This window comes from Oncorhynchus mykiss, chromosome 9, assembly GCF_057628025.1.
Source record: "Oncorhynchus mykiss isolate SJ-2025 chromosome 9, ASM5762802v1, whole genome shotgun sequence".
Lineage (NCBI taxonomy): Eukaryota > Metazoa > Chordata > Actinopteri > Salmoniformes > Salmonidae > Oncorhynchus > Oncorhynchus mykiss.
The window spans coordinates 2,073,119-2,096,459 of NC_143030.1; the positions used below are offsets into that span (position 1 = coordinate 2,073,119).

The window sequence follows — 23,341 nt, forward strand, 5'->3', positions numbered from 1 at the left end:
AGTCCTTCTCAAGAGGAAGTATAGATGGGTAGAGAGGAGAGGTGGGTGGAGGGATGGACAGGCTACAAGTCACTAGAGTTTAGAGAGTTAGTGATCGACACGTTGAGATGGAACGCACCTGTCTTCTACTCTGTGAGTTTAATATTATCTAAATGGTTTATTATATATATGGTTCAATGTCTAGATATAATTTTTATATCTGTATGGTGTAATATCTATAATGTTTAACATCTGTATAGTTCTATCTATATGGTTTAATATCTATATAATTTAATATCTATATAGTTTAATATCTATATAGTTTAATATCTATATGGTTTAATATCTGTACAGTTTAATATCTATATGGTTTAATATCTATATAGTTTAATATCTATATAGTTTAATATCTATATAGTTTAATATCTATATAGTTTAATATCTATATGGTTTAATATCTATATAGTTTAATATCTATATAGTTTAATATCTATATGGTTTAATATCTGTATAGTTTAATATCTATATGGTTTAATATCTATATAGTTTAATATCTATATGGTTTAATATCTATATAGTTTAATATCTATATGGTTTAATATCTGTACAGTTTAATATCTATATGGTTTAATATCTATATAGTTTAATATCTATATGGTTTAATATCTATATAGTTTAATATCTGTACAGTTTAAAATCTGAATGGTTTAATATCTATATGGTTTAATATCTATATGGTTTAATATCTATATGGTTTAATATCTGTACAGTTTAATATCTATAACATTCACTATCTATATGGTTTAATATCTATATGGTTTTATATCTATATAGTTTAATATCTATATGGTTTTATATCTATATAGTTTAATATCTATATGGTTTAATATCTATATAGTTTAATATCTATATGGTTTAATATATATATGGTTTTATATCTATATAGTTTAATATCTATATGGTTTTATATCTATATAGTTTAATATCTATATGGTTTAATATCTGTATGGTTTAATATGTCCTCTTAAAAGGGTGGTTCTGGTCAGCTAACATATACAATTGTTTTAAATGGTCTATCATGGACAACAAGATATTTCATTTTACATTTCAGGAACACAGTACGTATAATTTTTTTAATAAATATTTTATTTTGGCCTGTACTACTGCTACTACACCTGTGCATTTAATAACCGATTCAGAAATGGCAAAAAAGACAGTCAAAAAACTGTCATAAGGAATAAGGGAGTTAAGACAGATTTCTTTTGGTTTTGTTAACCTCTATTCTGTCAGGGTCAAGACGTGTGCCTTCTTTGTCATGAATGTATCTGTCTTTGCTCTCTTATTTAACCAGGTAGGCTAGTCGAGAACACCTTTATTTAACCAGGTAGGCTAGTTGAGAACACCTTTATTTAACCAGGTAGACTAGTTGAGAACACCTTTATTTAACCAGGTAGGCTAGTTGAGAACACCTTTATTTAACCAGGTAGGCTAGTTGAGAACACCTTTATTTAACCAGGTAGGCTAGTTGAGAACACCTTTATTTAACCAGGTAGGCTAGTTGAGAACACCTTTATTTAACCAGGTAGGCTAGTTGAGAACACCTTTATTTAACCAGGTAGGCTAGTTGAGAACACCTTTATTTAACCAGGTAGGCTAGTTGAGAACACCTTTATTTAACCAGGTAGGCTAGTTGAGAACAAGTTCTCATTTACAACTGCGACCTGGCCAAGATAAAGCACAGCAGTGTGAACAGACAACACAGAGTTACACATGGAGTAAACAATTAACAAGTCAAGAACACAGTAGAAAAAAAGAGTCTATATAAATGTAATACTATTTAAAAACTTATAATAATCAAACAAGGTCTAATAAATGCTAACCATATTAAAAATCCTTCCTACACTAACAAGCCCTCTCCTTCGGGGACCCTCAGTATTCTATCTGACAATAACATGAATTTAATATATGTTGCATAGTGTGGAATACCTTATCTACAGTAATTTATCACCCCTAAGAACTGAAACTTATTTTTCTATGTAATTCCCTGCCCTATTGGCTTAATCTATCTTATCTTCCCCTATTTATTCTCAATGATAAATATGACTTTTTCTCTGTTACAATACCAAATAATTAATAGCCCATTTAAAAACTTTACAGCTAATATTGTAAAACAGAATCCTGAACCACTTTCTCTTCAGTGATTCAAACAATAATTCTAAACCCCTAACCAAAACTCCATTATAATGAATTTATCCTTAAAACTAGTAACTCAATATGACCACATTCATTATACAAATGACTCTCCCCTGAGGCTGATCAGACCTCAGAAGACAGTCACGATAAGATCAATAGGTCATAAAATCAAAAAATTAACTTGTATAATTAAAACTCATAAAGTTCCATATGTGAGCGTGCCTCTTTAAAATACCTTTGCACTAAAACAAATAGTCCTAACAGTGGTTTTATGTGTATATACTTCCAGACCTGTTTTAATTTGGTCGTTTATGGCCTCATTCTCCCCAAGATTATAATCCCAGGAAACATCTAAAAGTGAGACACCTAAACATCAATTTTCCCAGAAGAACACAACACGCCTAACTAGCATTCACTATGCTACATCGATTCAGAAACTCAAAAGTGAACTATAAACTAAACCTAATGATGATTCCCCTTTACCTCAAATCATTAATCATAAGTTTTAAACAACGTCAATGTATATGTTTACTTAAATGAACATGCTTACATGATACAATTAACCTGATAACATTATTATCCAATGCTTCCCTTAGATACAATTAACCTGATAACCTTATTATCCAATGCTTCCCTTAGATACAATTAACCAGATAACCTTATTATCCAATGCTTCCCTTAGATACCATTAACCAGATAACATTATTATCCAATGCTTCCCTTAGATACAATTAACCCGATAACATTATTGTATTACTTTTTCCCCTCTGCCGCAAATGTCGTACATTTCTCAGAGTAAGAAATCCTAATCCCAGATATTTATTAAAAATGTAAACGCGTTTTCCCTTGGCTCCTTCAACTCACATCCTTTAGATAAATTCCATCCGTCCCGGTATGAAGAATCCTACTTAAACACACCAGAACAAATGCTTAATTAAGTTAAATCAACTCCTAGAATAACCAGTCTCATAGCAACCAAACAAGTAGGTATATGGACTTTTTTATCACCTTCTGAAAAGTGACTCAACCTCATCCCAATTCGTAGCGACTTTCAATGAATTGTAAATAATTGTTGTTCGAAAAACCAAACCTAATTTATCACATCTGTTAAAATATTGAATTATAATTTATTACCCCAACGCTAATTTTATAAAACATTTCGATGGGTATAGATCGTAATTGTCTCTTCGTTATTATTTAGAATTAATTTTCATCTAAGTAACTGTCTCGTCTTTGACTTAGTATTTTAATTACGACTCTATTCCCAATACGTTATTCACTTGTCTAATTAAAACTCCTAATAATCCATCTGTGAGTGTACCCCTTTAAAATACCTTGTCTCTGGGAACAGGGAAATCCCCTTAACCCAAACGTTTACTACAACAACGAAACTACTAATAATTATGATAATCTCTTCACATCATTTGCTCCAAATCCCTCGATGTTTCATGTAACTCATTCAGTCCATCTCCAAATTGTCGCCTCAAAATATTTTATACACTGCCATACACTCAAACCACTGTGATAAACGTGCACTGTCCCTTTAAGATAAGACATTTACTTGCTTCTGTAATGAAAACAGATGATGTTTTTAGAATACGTTAACTTCTTGTTTGAATTCACTGGCGTTACCTAACCAAAAATCAATACTCGGGAAAACAACCACAACTTTTTACGATTCAACTATTCTTACCTATTTTATAGTCCAAAGTAGTGCACTATATAGGGAATAGGACTCTCGTCTAAAGTAGTGCACTATATAGCCCAATTGAATGCCTAGCAATTATGTTGCTAGCTGTAGCATCTTTTCAGACTATCTTTACGATACTTCTCCTTTTTAAAAGAAATGTATTTGGAACTTCTGGCCGCTTTTGAAAAGTAACTCTAAGCTATAATGCACGCATTTTCCCTCTAAATGCCACAACCCATTTTCCCTCTAAATGCCACAACCCATTTTCCCTCTAAATGCCACAACCCATTTTCCCTCTAAATGCCACAACCCCTTTTCTCTGTTTACATTTGAGGAACGATGTTGTTCAACGTGAAACGTCATCACCCATCTGCCTGCCTCTGTAAAATATATATTCCCTATTCAGATTGCGTTCAGTTTTAAATTCTAATCATCAAAGTAAAACCAACCAAACTTCTCAACGTACAATACTCTAACATTTAAACGTACCATGTTTTGTGTTAAACTTATCATATGTCAGTTGATTCATAAATAGCTATAATGTCCGGATAGCATGAAATTGTATCGTATCTCTCCGTTATCCCCTACATTTAACTTTAGGTGACTTTCTCTTCTATGATACATGTATTTAAATACGACTCCCATCTCAATACATTATTCCCCCAGATCATTTTGGGCAAAATAGCGTATTACATCAATTGTCTCGCCATTATTTTTAACGACTTCTTTTTTATTTATTTTTTATTCAATCTAAAACACATAATAAACGTTCAGTTATATTTAGTGGAGACCGTATTTTTCCGGCAAAACATGCAAATAGGTGAATTTCACTCTAATATCAGTTTCAGTTAACCGCCTCGGCTGGGAACCGAACCGTGGATTGCCGTTGGTAAGAGTGCTGTGCTCACCACTATACCACCAGTGCTATGGAATTGACTGAGACTCTCCGCAAATATACCCATTTTAGGTATCTGTATTTGTTACTCCGGCATCTAGACAACAGAAAATAGCCCCAATTTAAAACGGCCAAAGTTTTTCCTCAGTTTAGGATTCTCATTAATCTCGCTCCCTTTGTATCTGACCTTTATTTTTCTTTACCCGATTGTCGCCTCTGACTTTCCCCACAGTTAAATTACAACCTTGTTGACGACTTTTGCAGGGAGTGTTACACTCCCGGGCGAATTGTCCAATTTGGTTACAATTAAAACATGTTGTATTTTTATTTTGTCTCACCTTATTCATTTTTCTCGACTTTATTCCCTTTTCTAACTCCATTATACCTCCCTCGGCTTCAGCGGGATCCACATACTTGGGTGGTAATTTCACAGGTAGCTCCTGCAGCCGATTGGATTATCTCTGTATTGTTGGTATAATCGAGGAAGATATAGTTTGTTACCCTCACCTCCACCCAATTGGTTAATTGGTTTTCATCTGCGGGAGCGGAGGGCAGCGCCTCTCGAGTCTTGTCAGATTTAAATCAAATCAAATCAAATCAAATTTTATTTAACCTTTTTCTCTGCGCGTCCCATTCTCTTTTTTGCTTCCGAAAGCCAAACTCTGGCTGTGTATAACCCCTGTTTATTCTGCTTTTTCACATTATTTCCACATTCCTTATGTATCTGTTTTTATAAGGGATTCCAGCTTTTCTACATGTAGACGGCCGTCAAAATCGTATTTCTTTCTCCATCTTATAACGCTCATCTCCCGTTACCGGGGCTTCTTTTGAGGCATTTCCACCCATTCTTAATCCTTACCGTTACTAGTAGCTATGGTATTTAATCACTTATCTATGCCTTACTATATTTAATTTTAAATTCTATGTGCGTGTGGTTCTACGAATTTGCAATTTACCGTCACTTAGTTACTTTTAGTCTTTTTCTGTCTGACTATGTGTGTGTCCCTTTAAAAATAATCAGTATGTATTTTCCTTCCTGTGAACCCCGTCCATAGAAGACTTTCGATCGGACATCCCATTTCACCCATAGGATATTATTTTTGGGACTTTCAACGTTAATGTCTCATATCTCACTACTCTAGACTAAGTTACTTCATCCTTTGATATTAATTTCTTTCAGCATTGTACAGGTTCAATTATTCTGTTCGCCTAGAATTACCCTGCCTTCTCACCAAGCCTAATTTATCCTCACCTGTTATATATATATATATATATCTTATCTGCTACTTCTTGATAATCAGACTACTTCCCATATACAGATAGACTCAGGTTCAAACTTTATTTAGGTATGTTTTTTGAATTAATGGCTATCCTATTTGTACGGAACAAGCGTCCTAATTCTCCAATGCATACTATATCTCTCCTTAATAACCTTCTGGCTTGCAAGACCAGGATTTATTAAGCTCTAGTTTATTTAATGGTAGCGCACCTTACCACAGGTCAATTTCAGACCTGCTTCCTTCCTATTGATTTTGGTTAAAACCCAAGGTAGAAACCCATTTTATTTGTTCAGAATATTCAAGCACCTATTATTGATCAAATTCAACTCCTTCATAACATTTTAATCAATAAATATCCTAAATAATCCCTCCCAAATTCGAGAATAAAGGCTACTATACCTGCTGCCGACTGGGAAAAGCACTGTTCGTTTGAATCTAGTCACCTTTCCTGGAATCCATGATAATACGGAGGCCTGAATTTTAACCTCAATTCGGAGGTCAGGTCTTTTTAGTAAAACGAGTCAAAAACTCGTCCGTGCACGATTTTCAGCGTACTACCTCCAGATAACAGGGAGGGGTATTTAGATCCAGGATCGAAGGACCAATTGTTAGAAGAATTCTAAATTCCTATATGTTTTGTAGCCAAAACCAAATTCGCACTCTCTCTATTTCATAATAAGTTGTAAATGTATCATTTATGCATGAAATAGATCGAGACCAGTCTTAAAAGTCAGGTAACAGCGTTTAATTCAAGAGAGTACTGGTACATTTTACCACAGGTTATAAACTGAAAATGACATCAGCGTTTCCTAAATGTTCTATCTCTTGATGACACGGGTAGAGGCCCTATAGTTCTCGAGCCTTCCCTCCTCTCTTAAAGCCAAGGTCAGTCACTGTAAATCAGCATTCTAGACAGTCTGGAGATAGTCCGTCCCTGCCATCTGGAGATAGTTCATTCATTTGTACAAAGGAACAGACCGTCATTGTTACTAAACTCCTGACTATATTATATACAATTGGGAATGGGAGCAAGAGAGAAAATTCATTATGTACAGTACATAATAGCATTTGGACTAGTCAGTCCTGATTGAAATGTATACATAATTAGTCATCATTGATAAAAATTCCCTTAACACCTTTGTAGCTGAGAGTCTCCTCTTTCCATAGTGGGGTCATATTAGTTTGTAGCTGAGAGTCTCCTCTTTCCATAGTGGGGTCATATTAGTTTGTAGCTGAGAGTCTCCTCTTTCCATAGTGGGGTCATATTAGTTTGTAGCTGAGAGTCTCCTCTTTCCATAGTGGGGTCATATTAGTTTGCAGCCCAGACGGTACAGACAGAAGTTGCGTTTCTGACTTCAGATGAATCCCTTGAGCCTCGTAGAGCCGCACACAGCAGATGTGGAAGTCCAACAAAGGAGATGTGGTGGAATGAGACGCAGCCCATTTTAAAAAACAGATCTCTCTTCAACTGAAGGATTTTGATGGGGGGTGTTAATTATATTGGCACTGAAATGCATCAATATACAAATGAATATCTGTGGTACAGCTCAGTGTTTTTCCATCATGTACCATAGTGATAGTTCTCTCTGTGTGTTTCAGTGTTTACATCATGTACCATAGTGATAGTTCTCTCTGTGTGTTTCAGTGTTTACATCATGTACCATAGTGATAGTTCTCTCTGTGTGTTTCAGTGTTTACATCATGTACCATAGTGATAGTTCTCTCTGTGTGTTTCAGTGTTTCCATCATGTACCATAGTGATAGTTCTCTCTGTGTGTTTCAGTGTTTACATCATGTACCATAGTGATAGTTCTCTCTGTGTGTTTCAGTGTTTACATCATGTACCATAGTGATAGTTCTCTCTGTGTGTTTCAGTGTTTACATCATGTACCATAGTGATAGTTCTCTCTGTGTGTTTCAGTGTTTACATCATGTACCATAGTGATAGTTCTCTCTGTGTGTTTCAGTGCTGTTGAGTACACTGGTATACTGTAGCCTCGGACAAGGTGGAGGTGAGTACATTTCTCTATATTCATCACCTGTTCTATAATAGTAACATTTCTCTATATTCCTCACCTGTTCTATAATAGTAACATTTCTCTATATTCCTCACCTGTTCTATAATAGTAACATTTCTCTATATTCATCACCTGTTCTATAATAGTAACATTTCTCTATATTCCTCACCTGTTCTATAATAGTAACATTTCTCTATATTCATCACCTGTTCTATAATAGTAACATTTCTCTATATTCATCACCTGTTCTATAATAGTAACATTTCTCTATATTCATCACCTGTTCTATAATAGTAACATTTCTCTATATTCCTCACCTGTTCTATAATAGTAACATTTCTCTATATTCATCACCTGTTCTATAATAGTAACATTTCTCTATATTCATCACCTGTTCTATAATAGTAACATTTCTCTATATTCATCACCTGTTCTATAATAGTAACATTTCTCTATATTCATCACCTGTTCTATAATAGTAACATTTCTCTATATTCATCACCTGTTCTATAATAGTAACATTTCTCTATATTCATCACCTGTTCTATAATAGTAACATTTCTCTATATTCATCACCTGTTCTATAATAGTAACATTTCTCTATATTCATCACCTGTTCTATAATAGTAACATTTCTCTATATTCATCACCTGTTCTATAATAGTAACATTTCTCTATATTCATCACCTGTTCTATAATAGTAACATTTCTCTATATTCATCACCTGTTCTATAATAGTAACATTTCTCTATATTCATCACCTGTTCTATAATAGTAACATTTCTCTATATTCATCACCTGTTCTATAATAGTAACATTTCTCTATATTCATCACCTGTTCTATAATAGTAACATTTCTCTATATTCATCACCTGTTCTATAATAGTAACATTTCTCTATATTCATCACCTGTTCTATAATAGTAACATTTCTCTATATTCATCACCTGTTCTATAATAGTAACATTTCTCTATATTCATCACCTGTTCTATAATAGTAACATTTCTCTATATTCATCACCTGTTCTATAATAGTAACATTTCTCTATATTCATCACCTGTTCTATAATAGTAACATTTCTCTATATTCATCACCTGTTCTATAATAGTAACATTTCTCTATATTCATCACCTGTTCTATAATAGTAACATTTCTTCCCACACAACAACTTCCGGCGCCGACAGAGATGGCCGCCTCGCTTCGCGTTCCTAGGAAACTATGCAGTTTTTTGTTTTTTTACGTGTTATTTCTTACATTAGTACCCCAGGTCATCTTAGGTTTCATTACATACAGTCGAGAAGAACTACTGAATATAAGAGCAGCGTCAACTCACCATCAGTACGACCAAGATTATGACTTTCGCGAATCAAATCCTATGTTCTGCCTTTCACCCAGGACAACGGAGTGGATCCTGTGTTCTGCCTTTCACCCAGGACAACGGAATAGATCCCAGCCGGCGACCCAAAAAAACGACTTCGTAAAAGGGGGAAACGGAGCGGTCTTCTGGTCAGACTCCGGAGACGGGCACATCGTGCACCACTCCCTAGCATTCTTCTCGCCAATGTCCAGTCTCTTGACAACAAGGTTGATGAAATCCGAGCAAGGGTAGCATTCCAGAGGGACATCAGAGACTGTAACGTTCTTTGCTTCACGGAAACATGGCTCACTGGAGAGACGCTATCGGAATCGGTGCAGCCAGCTGGTTTCTCCACGCATCGCGCAGACAGAAACAAACATCTTTCTGGTAAGAAGAGGGGTGGGGGTGTATGCTTCATGGTTAACGTGACGTGGTGTGGTCACAACAATATACAGGAACTCAAGTCCTTCTGTTCACCTGATTTAGAATTCCTCACAATCAAATGTCGACCGCATTATCTACAAAGGGAATTCTCTTCGATTATAATCACAGCCGTATATATTCCCCCCCAAGCAGACACATCGATGGCTCTGAACGAACTTTATTTGACTCTTTGCAAACTGGAATCCATTTATCCGGAGGCTGCATTCATTGTAGCTGGGGATTTTGACAAGGCTAATCTGAAAACAAGACTCCCTAAATTTTATCAGCATATCGATTGCGCAACCAGGGCTGGAAAAACCTTGGATCACTGCTATTCTAACTTCCGCGACGCATATAAGGCCCTGCCCCGCCCTCCTTTCGGAAAAGCTGACCACGACTCCATTTTGTTGATCCCTGCCTACAGACAGAAACTAAAACAAGAAGCTCCCGCGCTGAGGTCTGTTCAACGCTGGTCCGACCAATCTGATTCCACACTCCAAGACTGCTTCCATCACGTGGACTGGGATATGTTTCGTATTGCGTCAGACAACAACATTGACGAATACGCTGATTCGGTGAGCGAGTTCATTAGAACGTGCATTGAAGATGTCGTTCCCATAGCAACTATTAAAACATTCCCAAACCAGAAACCGTGGATTGATGGCAGCATTCGCGTGAAACTGAAAGCCCGAACCACTGCTTTTAATCAGGGCAAGGTGACCGGAAACATGACCGAATACAAACAGTGTAACTATTCCCTCCGCATGGCAATCAAACAAGCTAAGCGTCAGTATAGAGACAAAGTAGAATCTCAATTCAACGGCTCAGACACAAGAGGTATGTGGCAGGGTCTACAGTCAATCACGGATTACAAAAAGAAAACCAGCCCAGTCACGGACCAGGATGTCTTGCTCCCAGGCAGACTAAATAACTTTTTTGCCCGCTTTGAGGACAATACAGTGCCACTGACACGGCCCGCAACTAAAACATGCGGACTCTCCTTCACTGCAGCCGACGTGAGGAAAACATGTCGACCCTCGCAAGGCTGCAGGCCCAGACGGCATCCCCAGCCGCGCCCTCAGAGCATGCGCAGACCAGCTGGCTGGTGTGTTTACGGACATATTCAATCAATCCCTAACCCAGGCTGTTGTTCCCACATGCTTCAAGAGGGCCACCATTGTTCCTGTTCCCAAGAAAGCTAAGGTAACTGAGCTAAACGACTACCGCCCCGTAGCACTCACTTCCGTCATCATGAAGTGCTTTGAGAGACTAGTCAAGGACCATATCACCTCCACCCTACCTGACACCCTAGACCCACTCCAATTTGCTTACCGCCCAAATAGGTCCACAGACGATGCAATCTCAACCACACTGCACACTGCCCTAACCCATCTGGACAAGAGGAATACCTATGTGAGAATGCTGTTCATCGACTACAGCTCGGCATTTAACACCATAGTGCCCTCCAAGCTCGTCATCAAGCTCGAGACCCTGGGTCTCGACCCCGCCCTGTGCAACTGGGTACTGGACTTCCTGACGGGCCGCCCCCAGGTGGTGAGGGTAGGCAACAACACTTCCACCCCGCTGATCCTCAACACTGGGGCCCCACAAGGGTGCGTTCTGAGCCCTCTCCTGTACTCCCTGTTCACCCACGACTGCGTGGCCATGCACGCCTCCAAGTCAATCATCAAGTTTGCGGACGACACAACAGTGGTAGGCTTGATTACCAACAACGACGAGACGGCCTACAGGGAGGAGGTGAGGGCCCTCGGAGTGTGGTATCAGGAAAATAACCTCACATCAACATCGACAAAATTAAGGAGATGATTATGGACTTCAGGAAACAGCAGAGGGAACACCCCCCTATCCACATTGATGGAAGTAGTGGAGAAGGAAGTAAGTTTTAAGTTCCTCGGTGTACACATCACAGACAAACTGAATTGGTCCACCCACACAGACAGCATCGTGAAGAAGGCACAGCAGCGCCTCTTCAACCTCAGGAGGCTGAAGAAATTCGGCTTGTCACCAAAAGCACTCACAAACTTCTACAGATGCACAATCGAGAGCATCCTGTCGGGCTGTATCACCGCCTGGTACGGCAACTGCTCCGCCCACAACCGTAAGGCTCTCCAGAGGGTAGTGAGGTCTGCACAACGCATCACCGAGGGCAAACTACCTGCCCTCCAGGACACCTACACCACCCGATGTCACAGGAAGGCCATAAAGATCATCAAGGACAACAACAACCCGAGCCACTGCCTGTTCACCCCGCTATCATCCAGAAGGCGAGGTCAGTACAGGTGCATCAAAGCTGGGACCGAGAGACTGAAAAACAGCTTCTATCTCAAGGCCATCAGACTGTTAAACAGCCACCACGAACATTGAGTGGCTGCTGCCAACACACTGACTCAACTCCAGCCACTTTAAGAATGGGAATTGATGGGAATTGATGTAAAATATATCACTAGCCACTTTAAACAATGCTACCTAATATAATGTTTACATACCCTACATTATTCATCTCATATGTATACGTATATACTGTACTCTATATCATCTACTGCATCTTTATGTAATACATGTATCACTAGCCACTTTAACTATGCCACTTTGTTTACATACTCATCTCATATGTATATACTGCACTCAATACCATCTACTGTATCTTGCCTATGCCGCTCTGTACCATCACTCATTCATATATCTTTATGTACATATTCTTTATCCCCTTACACTTGTGTCTATAAGGTAGTAGTTTTGGAATTGTTAGCTAGATTACTTGTTGGTTATTACTGCATTGTCGGAACTAGAAGCACAAGCATTTTGCTACGCTCGCATTAACATCTGCTAACCATGTGTATGTGACAAATAAAATTTGATTTGATTTGATTTGGTCTCTTCATTGGTTTTGACATGTCATTCTACTCTCCTACCTACCCCACACTAACCCTACCTACCCTACACTAACCCTACCTACCCTACTCTAACCCTACCTACCCCTACACTAACCCTACCTACCCTAAACTAACCCTACCTACCCTACTCTAACCCTACCTACCCCTACACTATCCCTACCTACCCCACACTAACCCTACCTACCCTACACTAACCCTACCTACCCTACACTAACCCTACCTACCCTACACTAACCCTACCTACCCTACTCTAACCCTACCTACCCTACTCTAACCCTACCTACCCTACACTAACCCTACCTACCCTACACTAACCCTACCTACCCTACACTAACCCTACCTACCCCTACACTATCTCTACCTACCCCTACACTAACCCTACATACCCTACACTAACCCTACCTACCCTACACTACCCCTACCTACCCCTACACTACCCCTACCTACCCTACACTACCCCTACCTACCCTACACTAACCCTACCTACCCTACACTAACCCTACCTACCCCTACACTAACCCTACCTACCCCTACACTAACCCCACCTACCCTACACTAACCCTACCAACCCTTCACTGTCCCAATAATTACAGAGGACGCTGTATATTGGGGCGGCAGGTAGCCTAGTGGTTAGGATAGTATCCTACCCCCATCACCAGGTTAAACAGCTAGAGAATAGCCTCTCTCTGCTGTGTTTCAGCATCTCTGTTAGAATTTAAAGCCTTGTCTCTAGATCTCAGGATAGTATCCTCCCCTCATCACTAGGTTAAACAGCTAGAGAATAGCCTCTCTGCTGTGATTCAGCATCTCTTTTAGAATTTAAAGCCTTGTCTCCAGATCTCAGGATAGTATCCTCCCCTCATCACCAGGTTAAACAGCTAGAGAATAGCCTCTCTGCTGTGTTTCAGCATCTCTGTTAGAATATAAAGCCTTGTCTCCAGATCTCAGGATAGTATCCTCCCCTCATCACCAGGTTAAACAGCTAGAGAATAGCCTCTCTGCTGTGATTCAGCATCTCTGTTAGAATACAGGCTTTACTGCTCTTGATACCTTTATTTAATAATTTACTTCAGACAAACTCTCTCTCTCCCTTTCTCCAACTCTCTTTCTCTCTCTCCTCCTCTCTGCCTTCCTCTCTCTCTCCTTCTCTCTACCTTCCTCTCTCTCATTGTCTCTCTGTCTCTGAGATCTCTCTCTTCCAGCCTCTCTGAGTGTCAGTCCTGACAGATCTCAGTTCTTTGAATATGAGTCTGTCTCTCTGAGCTGTGAGGTTCAGGGAAACTCTGCTGGATGGAGAGTGGTGAGGACCACAGAGAGAGGAAACCTTTCAGAGTGTAATACTGACTGGGGAAAACAACAAGGATCTTCATGCATCGTGTCACTAAAACCATCAGACAGTGGAGAGTACTGGTGTGAGTCTGGGTCTGGAGAACACAGCAATGCTGTCAACATCACAGTACATGGTATGTCCACAAACACCATCTACTGACATTATTGTGTTTAGTGGTTCATCTGGTTTCAGGTAGCTGATATTATGTTTATATATGATGTTTATATATTATATACAGCTGGAGTTGTGATCCTGGAGAGACCTGTTTATATATTATATACAGCTGGTGCTGTGATCCTGGAGAGACCTGTTTATATATGATGTTTATATATTATATACAGCTGGTGCTGTGATCCTGGAGAGACCTGTTTATATATGATGTTTATATATTATATACAGCTGGTGCTGTGATCCTGGAGAGACCTGTTTATATATTATATACAGCTGGAGCTGTGATCCTGGAGAGACCTGTTTATATATTATATACAGCTGGTGCTGTGATCCTGGAGAGACCTGTTTATATATGATGTTTATATATTATATACAGCTGGAGCTGTGATCCTGGAGAGTCCTGTTTATATATTATATACAGCTGGAGCTGTGATCCTGGAGAGACCTGTTTATATATTATATACAGCTGGAGCTGTGATCCTGGAGAGACCTGTTTATATATGATGTTTATATATTATATACAGCTGGAGCTGTGATCCTGGAGAGTCCTGTTTATATATTATATACAGCTGGAGCTGTGATCCTGGAGAGACCTGTTTATATATGATGTTTATATATTATATACAGCTGGTGCTGTGATCCTGGAGAGACCTGTTTATATATGATGTTTATATATTACATACAGCTGGTGCTGTGATCCTGGAGAGACCTGTTTATATATTATATACAGCTGGAGCTGTGATCCTGGAGATACCTGTTTATATATGATGTTTATATATTATACACAGCTGGAGCTGTGATCCTGGAGAGACCTGTTCATATATTATATACAGCTGGAGCTGTGATCCTGGAGAGTCCTGTTTATATATTATATACAGCTGGAGCTGTGATCCTGGAGAGTCCTGTTTATATATTATATACAGCTGGAGTTGTGATCCTGGAGAGACCTGTTTATATATTATATACAGCTGGAGTTGTGATCCTGGAGAGTCCTGTTTATATATTATATACAGCTGGTGCTGTGATCCTGGAGAGACCTGTTTATATATGATGTTTATATATTATATACAGCTGGTGCTGTGATCCTGGAGAGACCTGTTTATATATGATGTTTATATATTATATACAGCTGGAGCTGTGATCCTGGAGAGTCCTGTTTATATATTATATACAGCTGGAGCTGTGATCCTGGAGAGTCCTGTTTATATATGATGTTTATATATTATATACAGCTGGAGCTGTGATCCTGGAGATACCTGTTTATATATGATGTTTATACATTATATACAGCTGGAGGTGTGATCCTGGAGAGACCTGTTTATATATTATATACAGCTGGAGCTGTGATCCTGGAGATACCTGTTTATATATGATGTTTATATATTATATATAGCTGGAGCTGTGATCCTGGAGAGACCTGTTTATATATTATATACAGCTGGAGCTGTGATCCTGGAGAGACCTGTTTAAATATGATGTTTATATATTATATACAGCTGGAGCTGTGATCCTGGAGAGACCTGCTTATAGATGATATACAGCTGGAGCTGTGATCCTGGAGAGACCTGTTTATATATTATATACAGCTGGAGCTGTGATCCTGGAGAGACCTGTTTAAATATGATGTTTATATATTATATACAGATGGAGCTGTGATCCTGGAGAGCCCTGCCCTTCCTATGACTAAGGGAGATTCTGTGACTCTGCGCTGCAGATATCAGGCGACTCTCTCTAACCTCATAGCTGATTTCTACAAAGATGGATCCCTCATCAGGACTGAGACTACAGGAGAGATGACCATCCCTGCAGTATCCAAGTCAGATGAAGGACTCTACAAGTGTACCAACTCTGAAGGAGAATCACCAGAGAGCAGGATGACTGTGACAGGTGAGACATTCATAATAATGTGTGTTCTTATCATCTCTGTTAGTCATTAGAAGTAATACATATGTACCTGTGGTGATATAAATCAATTAGCTTCTAACTATTTACTGTGCTGTGTTTCCTCTTGTGTTTTTCAAGCAAGCATATCTACCCCCCTCCTTCTCCCCTCTCTCCTCCTCCCTCTGTCTGTCTCTGGGTTGGTGGCTGCTCTCTCCATCTCTCTGATCATTCTACTGGTCCTGTTCTGCAAGAGGAACAAAGATGTAGCAGCTGAACCCAGAGATGTTACGTATGCTGACGTCAGAATCATACAGGAACCAGAACCCAGGAGGAGGAGAGGTACACACACACACACACACACACACACACACACACACACACACACACACACACACACACACACACACACACACACACTGTCTTTATGTCTTCAATCCGTTGTCTCGTCTCCTCCAGAGAAGTCTCCAGGAGCTGATCCAGTATACTCTGCAGTGAAGACCTCCAACACCACAGGTACTGTAGTACTGTATAACACTATAACACCACAGGTACTGTAATACTGTATAACACTATAACACCACAGGTACTGTATAACACTATAACACCACAGGTACTGTAGTACTGTATAACACTATAACACCACATGTACTCTAGTACTGTATAACACTACAACACCACAGGTACTGTAGTACTGTATAACACTATAACACCACAGGTACTGTAATACTGTATAACACTCTAACACCACAGGTACTGTAATACTGTATAACACTATAACACCACAGGTACTGTAATACTGTATAAAACCACAGGTACTGTAATACTGTATAACACTATAACACCACAGGTACTGTAATATTGTATAACACTATACCACCACAGGTACTGTAGTGCTGTGTAACACTATAACACCACAGGTACTGTATTAATGTATAACACTATAACACCACAGGTACTGTCATACTGTATAACACTATAACACCACAGGTACTGTAATACTGTATAACACTATAACACCACAGGTACTGTAATACTGTATAACACTATAACACCACAGGTACTGTAATACTGTATAACACTATAACACCACAGGTACTGTAATACTGTATAACACTAACACCACAGGTACTGTAATACTGTATAACACTATACCATCACAGGTACTGTAGTACTGTATAACACTATAACACCACAGATACTGTAATACTGTATAACACCACAGGTACTGTAATACTGTATAACACTAACACCACAGGTACTGTAGTACTGTATAACACTATAACACCACAGGTACTGTAGTACTGTATAACACTATAACACCACAGGTACTGTAGTACTGTATAACACTATAACACCACAGGTACTGTAGTACTGTATAACACTATAACACCACAGGTACTGTAATACTGTATAACACTATAACACCACAGGTACTGTAATACTGTATAACACTATAACACCACAGGTACTGTAATACTGTATAACACTATAACACCACAGGTACTGTAATACTGTATAACACTATAACACCACAGGTACTGTAATACTGTATAACACCACAGGTACTGTAGTACTGTATAACACTATAACACCACAGGTACTGTAGTACTGTATAACACTATAACATGTATACCACTATAACACCACAGGTACTGTAATACTGTATAACACTATAACACCACAGGTACTGTAATACTGTACAACACCAAAGGTACTGTAATACTGTATAACACCATAAAACCACAGGTACTGTAATACTGTATAACACTATAACACCACAGGTACTGTAATACTGTATAACACTATAACACCACAGGTACTGTAATACTGTATAACACTATAACACCACAGGTACTGTAATACTGTATAACACTATAACACCACAGGTACTGTAATACTGTATAACACTATAACACCACAGGTACTGTAGTACTGTGTAACACTATAACACCACAGGTACTGTAATACTGTAAAACACTATACCACCACAGGTACTGTAGTACTGTATAACACTATACCACCACAGGTACTGTAGTACTGTATAACACTATAACACCACAGGTACTGTAGTACTGTATAACACTATAACACCACATGTACTGTAGTACAGTATAACACTATAACACCACAGGTACTGTAGTACTGTATAACACCACAGGTACTGTAGTACTGTATAACACTATAACACCACAGATACTATAGTACTGTATAACACTATACCACCACAGGTACTGTAGTACTGTATAACACTCTAACACCACAGGTACTGTAATACTGTATAACACTATAACACCACAGGTACTGTAATACTGTATAAAACCACAGGTACTGTAATACTGTATAACACTATAACACCACAGGTACTGTAATATTGTATAACACTATACCACCACAGGTACTGTAGTGCTGTGTAACACTATAACACCACAGGTACTGTATTAATGTATAACACTATAACACCACAGGTACTGTCATACTGTATAACACTATAACACCACAGGTACTGTAATACTGTATAACACTATAACACCACAGGTACTGTAATACTGTATAACACTATAACACCACAGGTACTGTAATACTGTATAACACTATAACACCACAGGTACTGTAATACTGTATAACACTAACACCACAGGTACTGTAATACTGTATAACACTATACCATCACAGGTACTGTAGTACTGTATAACACTATAACACCACAGATACTGTAATACTGTATAACACCACAGGTACTGTAATACTGTATAACACTAACACCACAGGTACTGTAGTACTGTATAACACTATAACACCACAGGTACTGTAGTACTGTATAACACTATAACACCACAGGTACTGTAGTACTGTATAACACTATAACACCACAGGTACTGTAGTACTGTATAACACTATAACACCACAGGTACTGTAATACTGTATAACACTATAACACCACAGGTACTGTAATACTGTATAACACTATAACACCACAGGTACTGTAATACTGTATAACACTATAACACCACAGGTACTGTAATACTGTATAACACTATAACACCACAGGTACTGTAATACTGTATAACACCACAGGTACTGTAGTACTGTATAACACTATAACACCACAGGTACTGTAGTACTGTATAACACTATAACATGTATACCACTATAACACCACAGGTACTGTAATACTGTATAACACTATAACACCACAGGTACTGTAATACTGTACAACACCAAAGGTACTGTAATACTGTATAACACCATAAAACCACAGGTACTGTAATACTGTATAACACTATAACACCACAGGTACTGTAATACTGTATAACACTATAACACCACAGGTACTGTAATACTGTATAACACTATAACACCACAGGTACTGTAATACTGTATAACACTATAACACCACAGGTACTGTAGTACTGTGTAACACTATAACACCACAGGTACTGTAATACTGTAAAACACTATACCACCACAGGTACTGTAGTACTGTATAACACTATACCACCACAGGTACTGTAGTACTGTATAACACTATAACACCACAGGTACTGTAGTACTGTATAACACTATAACACCACATGTACTGTAGTACAGTATAACACTATAACACCACAGGTACTGTAGTACTGTATAACACCACAGGTACTGTAGTACTGTATAACACTATAACACCACAGATACTATAGTACTGTATAACACTATATCACCACAGGTACTGTAGTACTGTATAACACTATAACACCACAGGTACTGTAATACTGTATAACACTATAACACCACAGCTCCTGTAATACTGTTGAACACTATAACACCACAGGTACTGTAGTACTGTGTAACACTATCACACCACAGGAACTGTAATACTGTAAAAAACTATACCACCACAGGTACTGTAGTACTGTATAACACTATAACACCACAGGTACTGTAGTACTGTATAACACTATAACGCCACAGGTACTGTAGTACTGTATAACACTATAACACCACAGGTACTGTAGTACTGTATAACACTATAACACCACAGGTACTGTAGTACTGTATACCACTATAACACCACAGGTACTGTAATACTGTATAACACTATAACACCACAGGTACTATAATACTGTATAACACCACAGGCACTGTAATACTGTATAACACTATAAAACCACAGGTACTGTAATACTGTATAACACTATAAAACCACAGGTACTATAATACTGTATAACACTATAACACCACAGGTACTGCAATACTGTATAACACTATAACACCACATGTACTATAATACTGTATAACACTATAACACCACAGGTACTGTAATACTGTATAACACTATAACACCACAGGTACTGTAATACTGTATAACACTATAACACCACAGGTACTGTAGTACTGTGTAACACTATAACACCACAGGTACTGTAATACTGTAAAACACTATACCACCACAGGTACTGTAGTACTGTATAACACTATACCACCACAGGTACTGTAGTACTGTATAACACTATAACACCACAGGTACTGTAGTACTGTATAACACTATAACACCACATGTACTGTAGTACAGTATAACACCACAGGTACTGTAGTACTGTATAACACCACAGGTACTGTAGTACTGTATAACACTATAACACCACAGATACTATAGTACTGTATAACACTATATCACCACAGGTACTGTAGTACTGTATAACACTATAACACCACAGGTACTGTAATACTGTATAACACTATAACACCACAGCTCCTGTAATACTGTTGAACACTATAACACCACAGGTACTGTAGTACTGTGTAACACTATCACACCACAGGAACTGTAATACTGTAAAAAACTATACCACCACAGGTACTGTAGTACTGTATAACACTATAACACCACAGGTACTGTAGTACTGTATAACACTATAATGCCACAGGTACTGTAGTACTGTATAACACTATAACACCACAGGTACTGTAGTACTGTATAACACTATAACACCACAGGTACTGTAGTACTGTATACCACTATAACACCACAGGTACTGTAATACTGTATAACACTATAACACCACAGGTACTGTAATACTGTATAACACCACAGGCACTGTAATACTGTATAACACTATAAAACCACAGGTACTGTAATACTGTATAACACTATAAAACCACAGGTACTATAATACTGTATAACACTATAACACCACAGGTACTGCAATACTGTATAACACTATAACACCACATGTACTATAATACTGTATAACACTATAACACCACAGGTACTGTAATACTGTATAACACTATAACACCACAGCTCCTGTAATACTGTTGAACACTATAACACCACAGGTACTGTAATACTGTATAACATCACAGGTACTGTAATACTGTATAACACTATAACACCACAGGTACTGTAATACTGTATAACACTATAACACCACAGTCACTGTAATACTGTATAACACTATAACACCACAGGTACTGTAGTACTGTGTAACACTATAACACCACAGGTACTGTAATACTGTAAAACACTATACCACCACAGGGACTGTAGTACAGTATAACACTATAACACCACAGGTACTGTAGTACTGTATAACACTATAACACCACAGGTACTGTAGTACTGTACAACACTATAACACCACAGGTACTGTAGTACTGTATAACACTATAACACCACAGGTACTGTAGTACTGTATAACACTATAACACCACAGGTACTGTAGTACTGTATAACACTATAACACCACAGGTACTGTAGTACTGTATAACAATATAACACCACAGGTACTGTAGTACTGTATAACACTATAACACCACAGATACTGTAGTACTGTATAACACTATAACACCACAGGTACTGTAGTACTGTATACCACTATAACACCACAGGTACTGTAATACTGTATAACACTATAACACCACAGGTACTGTAATACTGTACAACACCAAAGGTACTGTAATACTGTATAACACCATAAAACCACAGGTACTGTAATACTGTATAACACTATAACACCACAGGTACTGTAATACTGTATAACACTATAAAACCACAGGTACTGTAATACTGTATAACACTATAACACCACAGGTACTGTAATGCTGTATAACACTATAACACCACAGGTACTGTAATACTTTATAACACTATAACACCACAGGTACTGTAGTACTGTGTAACACTTTAACACCACAGGTACTGTAATACTGTAAAACACTATACCACCACAGGTACTGTAGTACTGTATAACACTATACCACCACAGGTACTGTAGTACTGTATAACACTATAACACCACAGGTACTGTAGTACTGTATAACACTATAACACCACAGGTACTGTAGTACTGTATAACACTATAACACCACAGATACTATAGTACTGTATAACACTATAACACCACAGGTACTGTAGTACTGTATAACACTATAACACCACAGGTACTGTAATACTGTATAACACTATAACACCACAGCTCCTGTAATACTGTTGAACACTATAACACCACAGGTACTGTAATACTGTATAACACTATAACACCACAGCTCCTGTAATACTGTATAACACTATAACACCACAGGTACTGTAATACTGTATAACACTATAACACCACAGGTACTGTAATACTGTATAACACACCAACACCACAGGTACTGTAATACTGTATAACACCACAGGTACTGTAATACTGTATAACACTATAACACCACCAGTACTGCAATACTGTATAACACTATAACACCACAGGTACTGTAATACTGTATAACACTATAACACCACAGGTACTGTAATACTGTATAACACTATAACATCACAGGTACTGTATAACACTATACCACCACAGGTACTGTAATACTGTATAACACTATAACACCACAGGTACTGTAATACTGTATAACACCACAGGTACTGTAATACTGTATAACACTAACACCACAGGTACTGTAATACTGTATAATACTATAACACCACAGGTACTGTAATACTGTATAACACTATAACACCACATGTACTGAAGTACTGTATAACACTATAACACTACAGGTACTGTAATACTGTAAAACACTATAACACCACAGGTACTATAATACTGTATAACACTATAACACCACAGGTACTGTAATACTGTAAAACACTATAACACCACAGGTACTGTAATACTGTATAACACTAACACCACAGGTACTGTAATACTGTATAACACTATAACACCACAGGTACTG

At 38.0% G+C, this 23,341-nt stretch overlaps 1 protein-coding gene and 1 long non-coding RNA gene across 2 annotated transcripts in view; both read left to right on the top strand.

Annotated features, from left to right (window-relative positions):
- Positions 1 to 87: 87 nt before the first annotated feature.
- Positions 88 to 16,470, top strand: LOC149980695 (low affinity immunoglobulin gamma Fc region receptor II-b-like; the record flags this gene model as incomplete). Its single annotated transcript, XM_090185651.1, is given in 4 exon segments — positions 88 to 132; positions 8,005 to 8,049; positions 13,938 to 14,213; positions 15,902 to 16,470. Coding segments are annotated over 4 exon segments (915 nt in total), but the record flags the coding sequence as incomplete, so codon positions are not given.
- Positions 16,471 to 16,589: 119 nt separating this feature from the next.
- Positions 16,590 to 23,341, top strand: part of LOC149980696 (uncharacterized) — a 32,311-nt gene continuing 25,559 nt past the window's right edge. The window contains exon 1 of the long non-coding RNA XR_016482999.1: positions 16,590 to 16,648. This is a non-coding gene — a long non-coding RNA (uncharacterized LOC149980696). The remainder of the gene's footprint in view (positions 16,649 to 23,341) is intronic.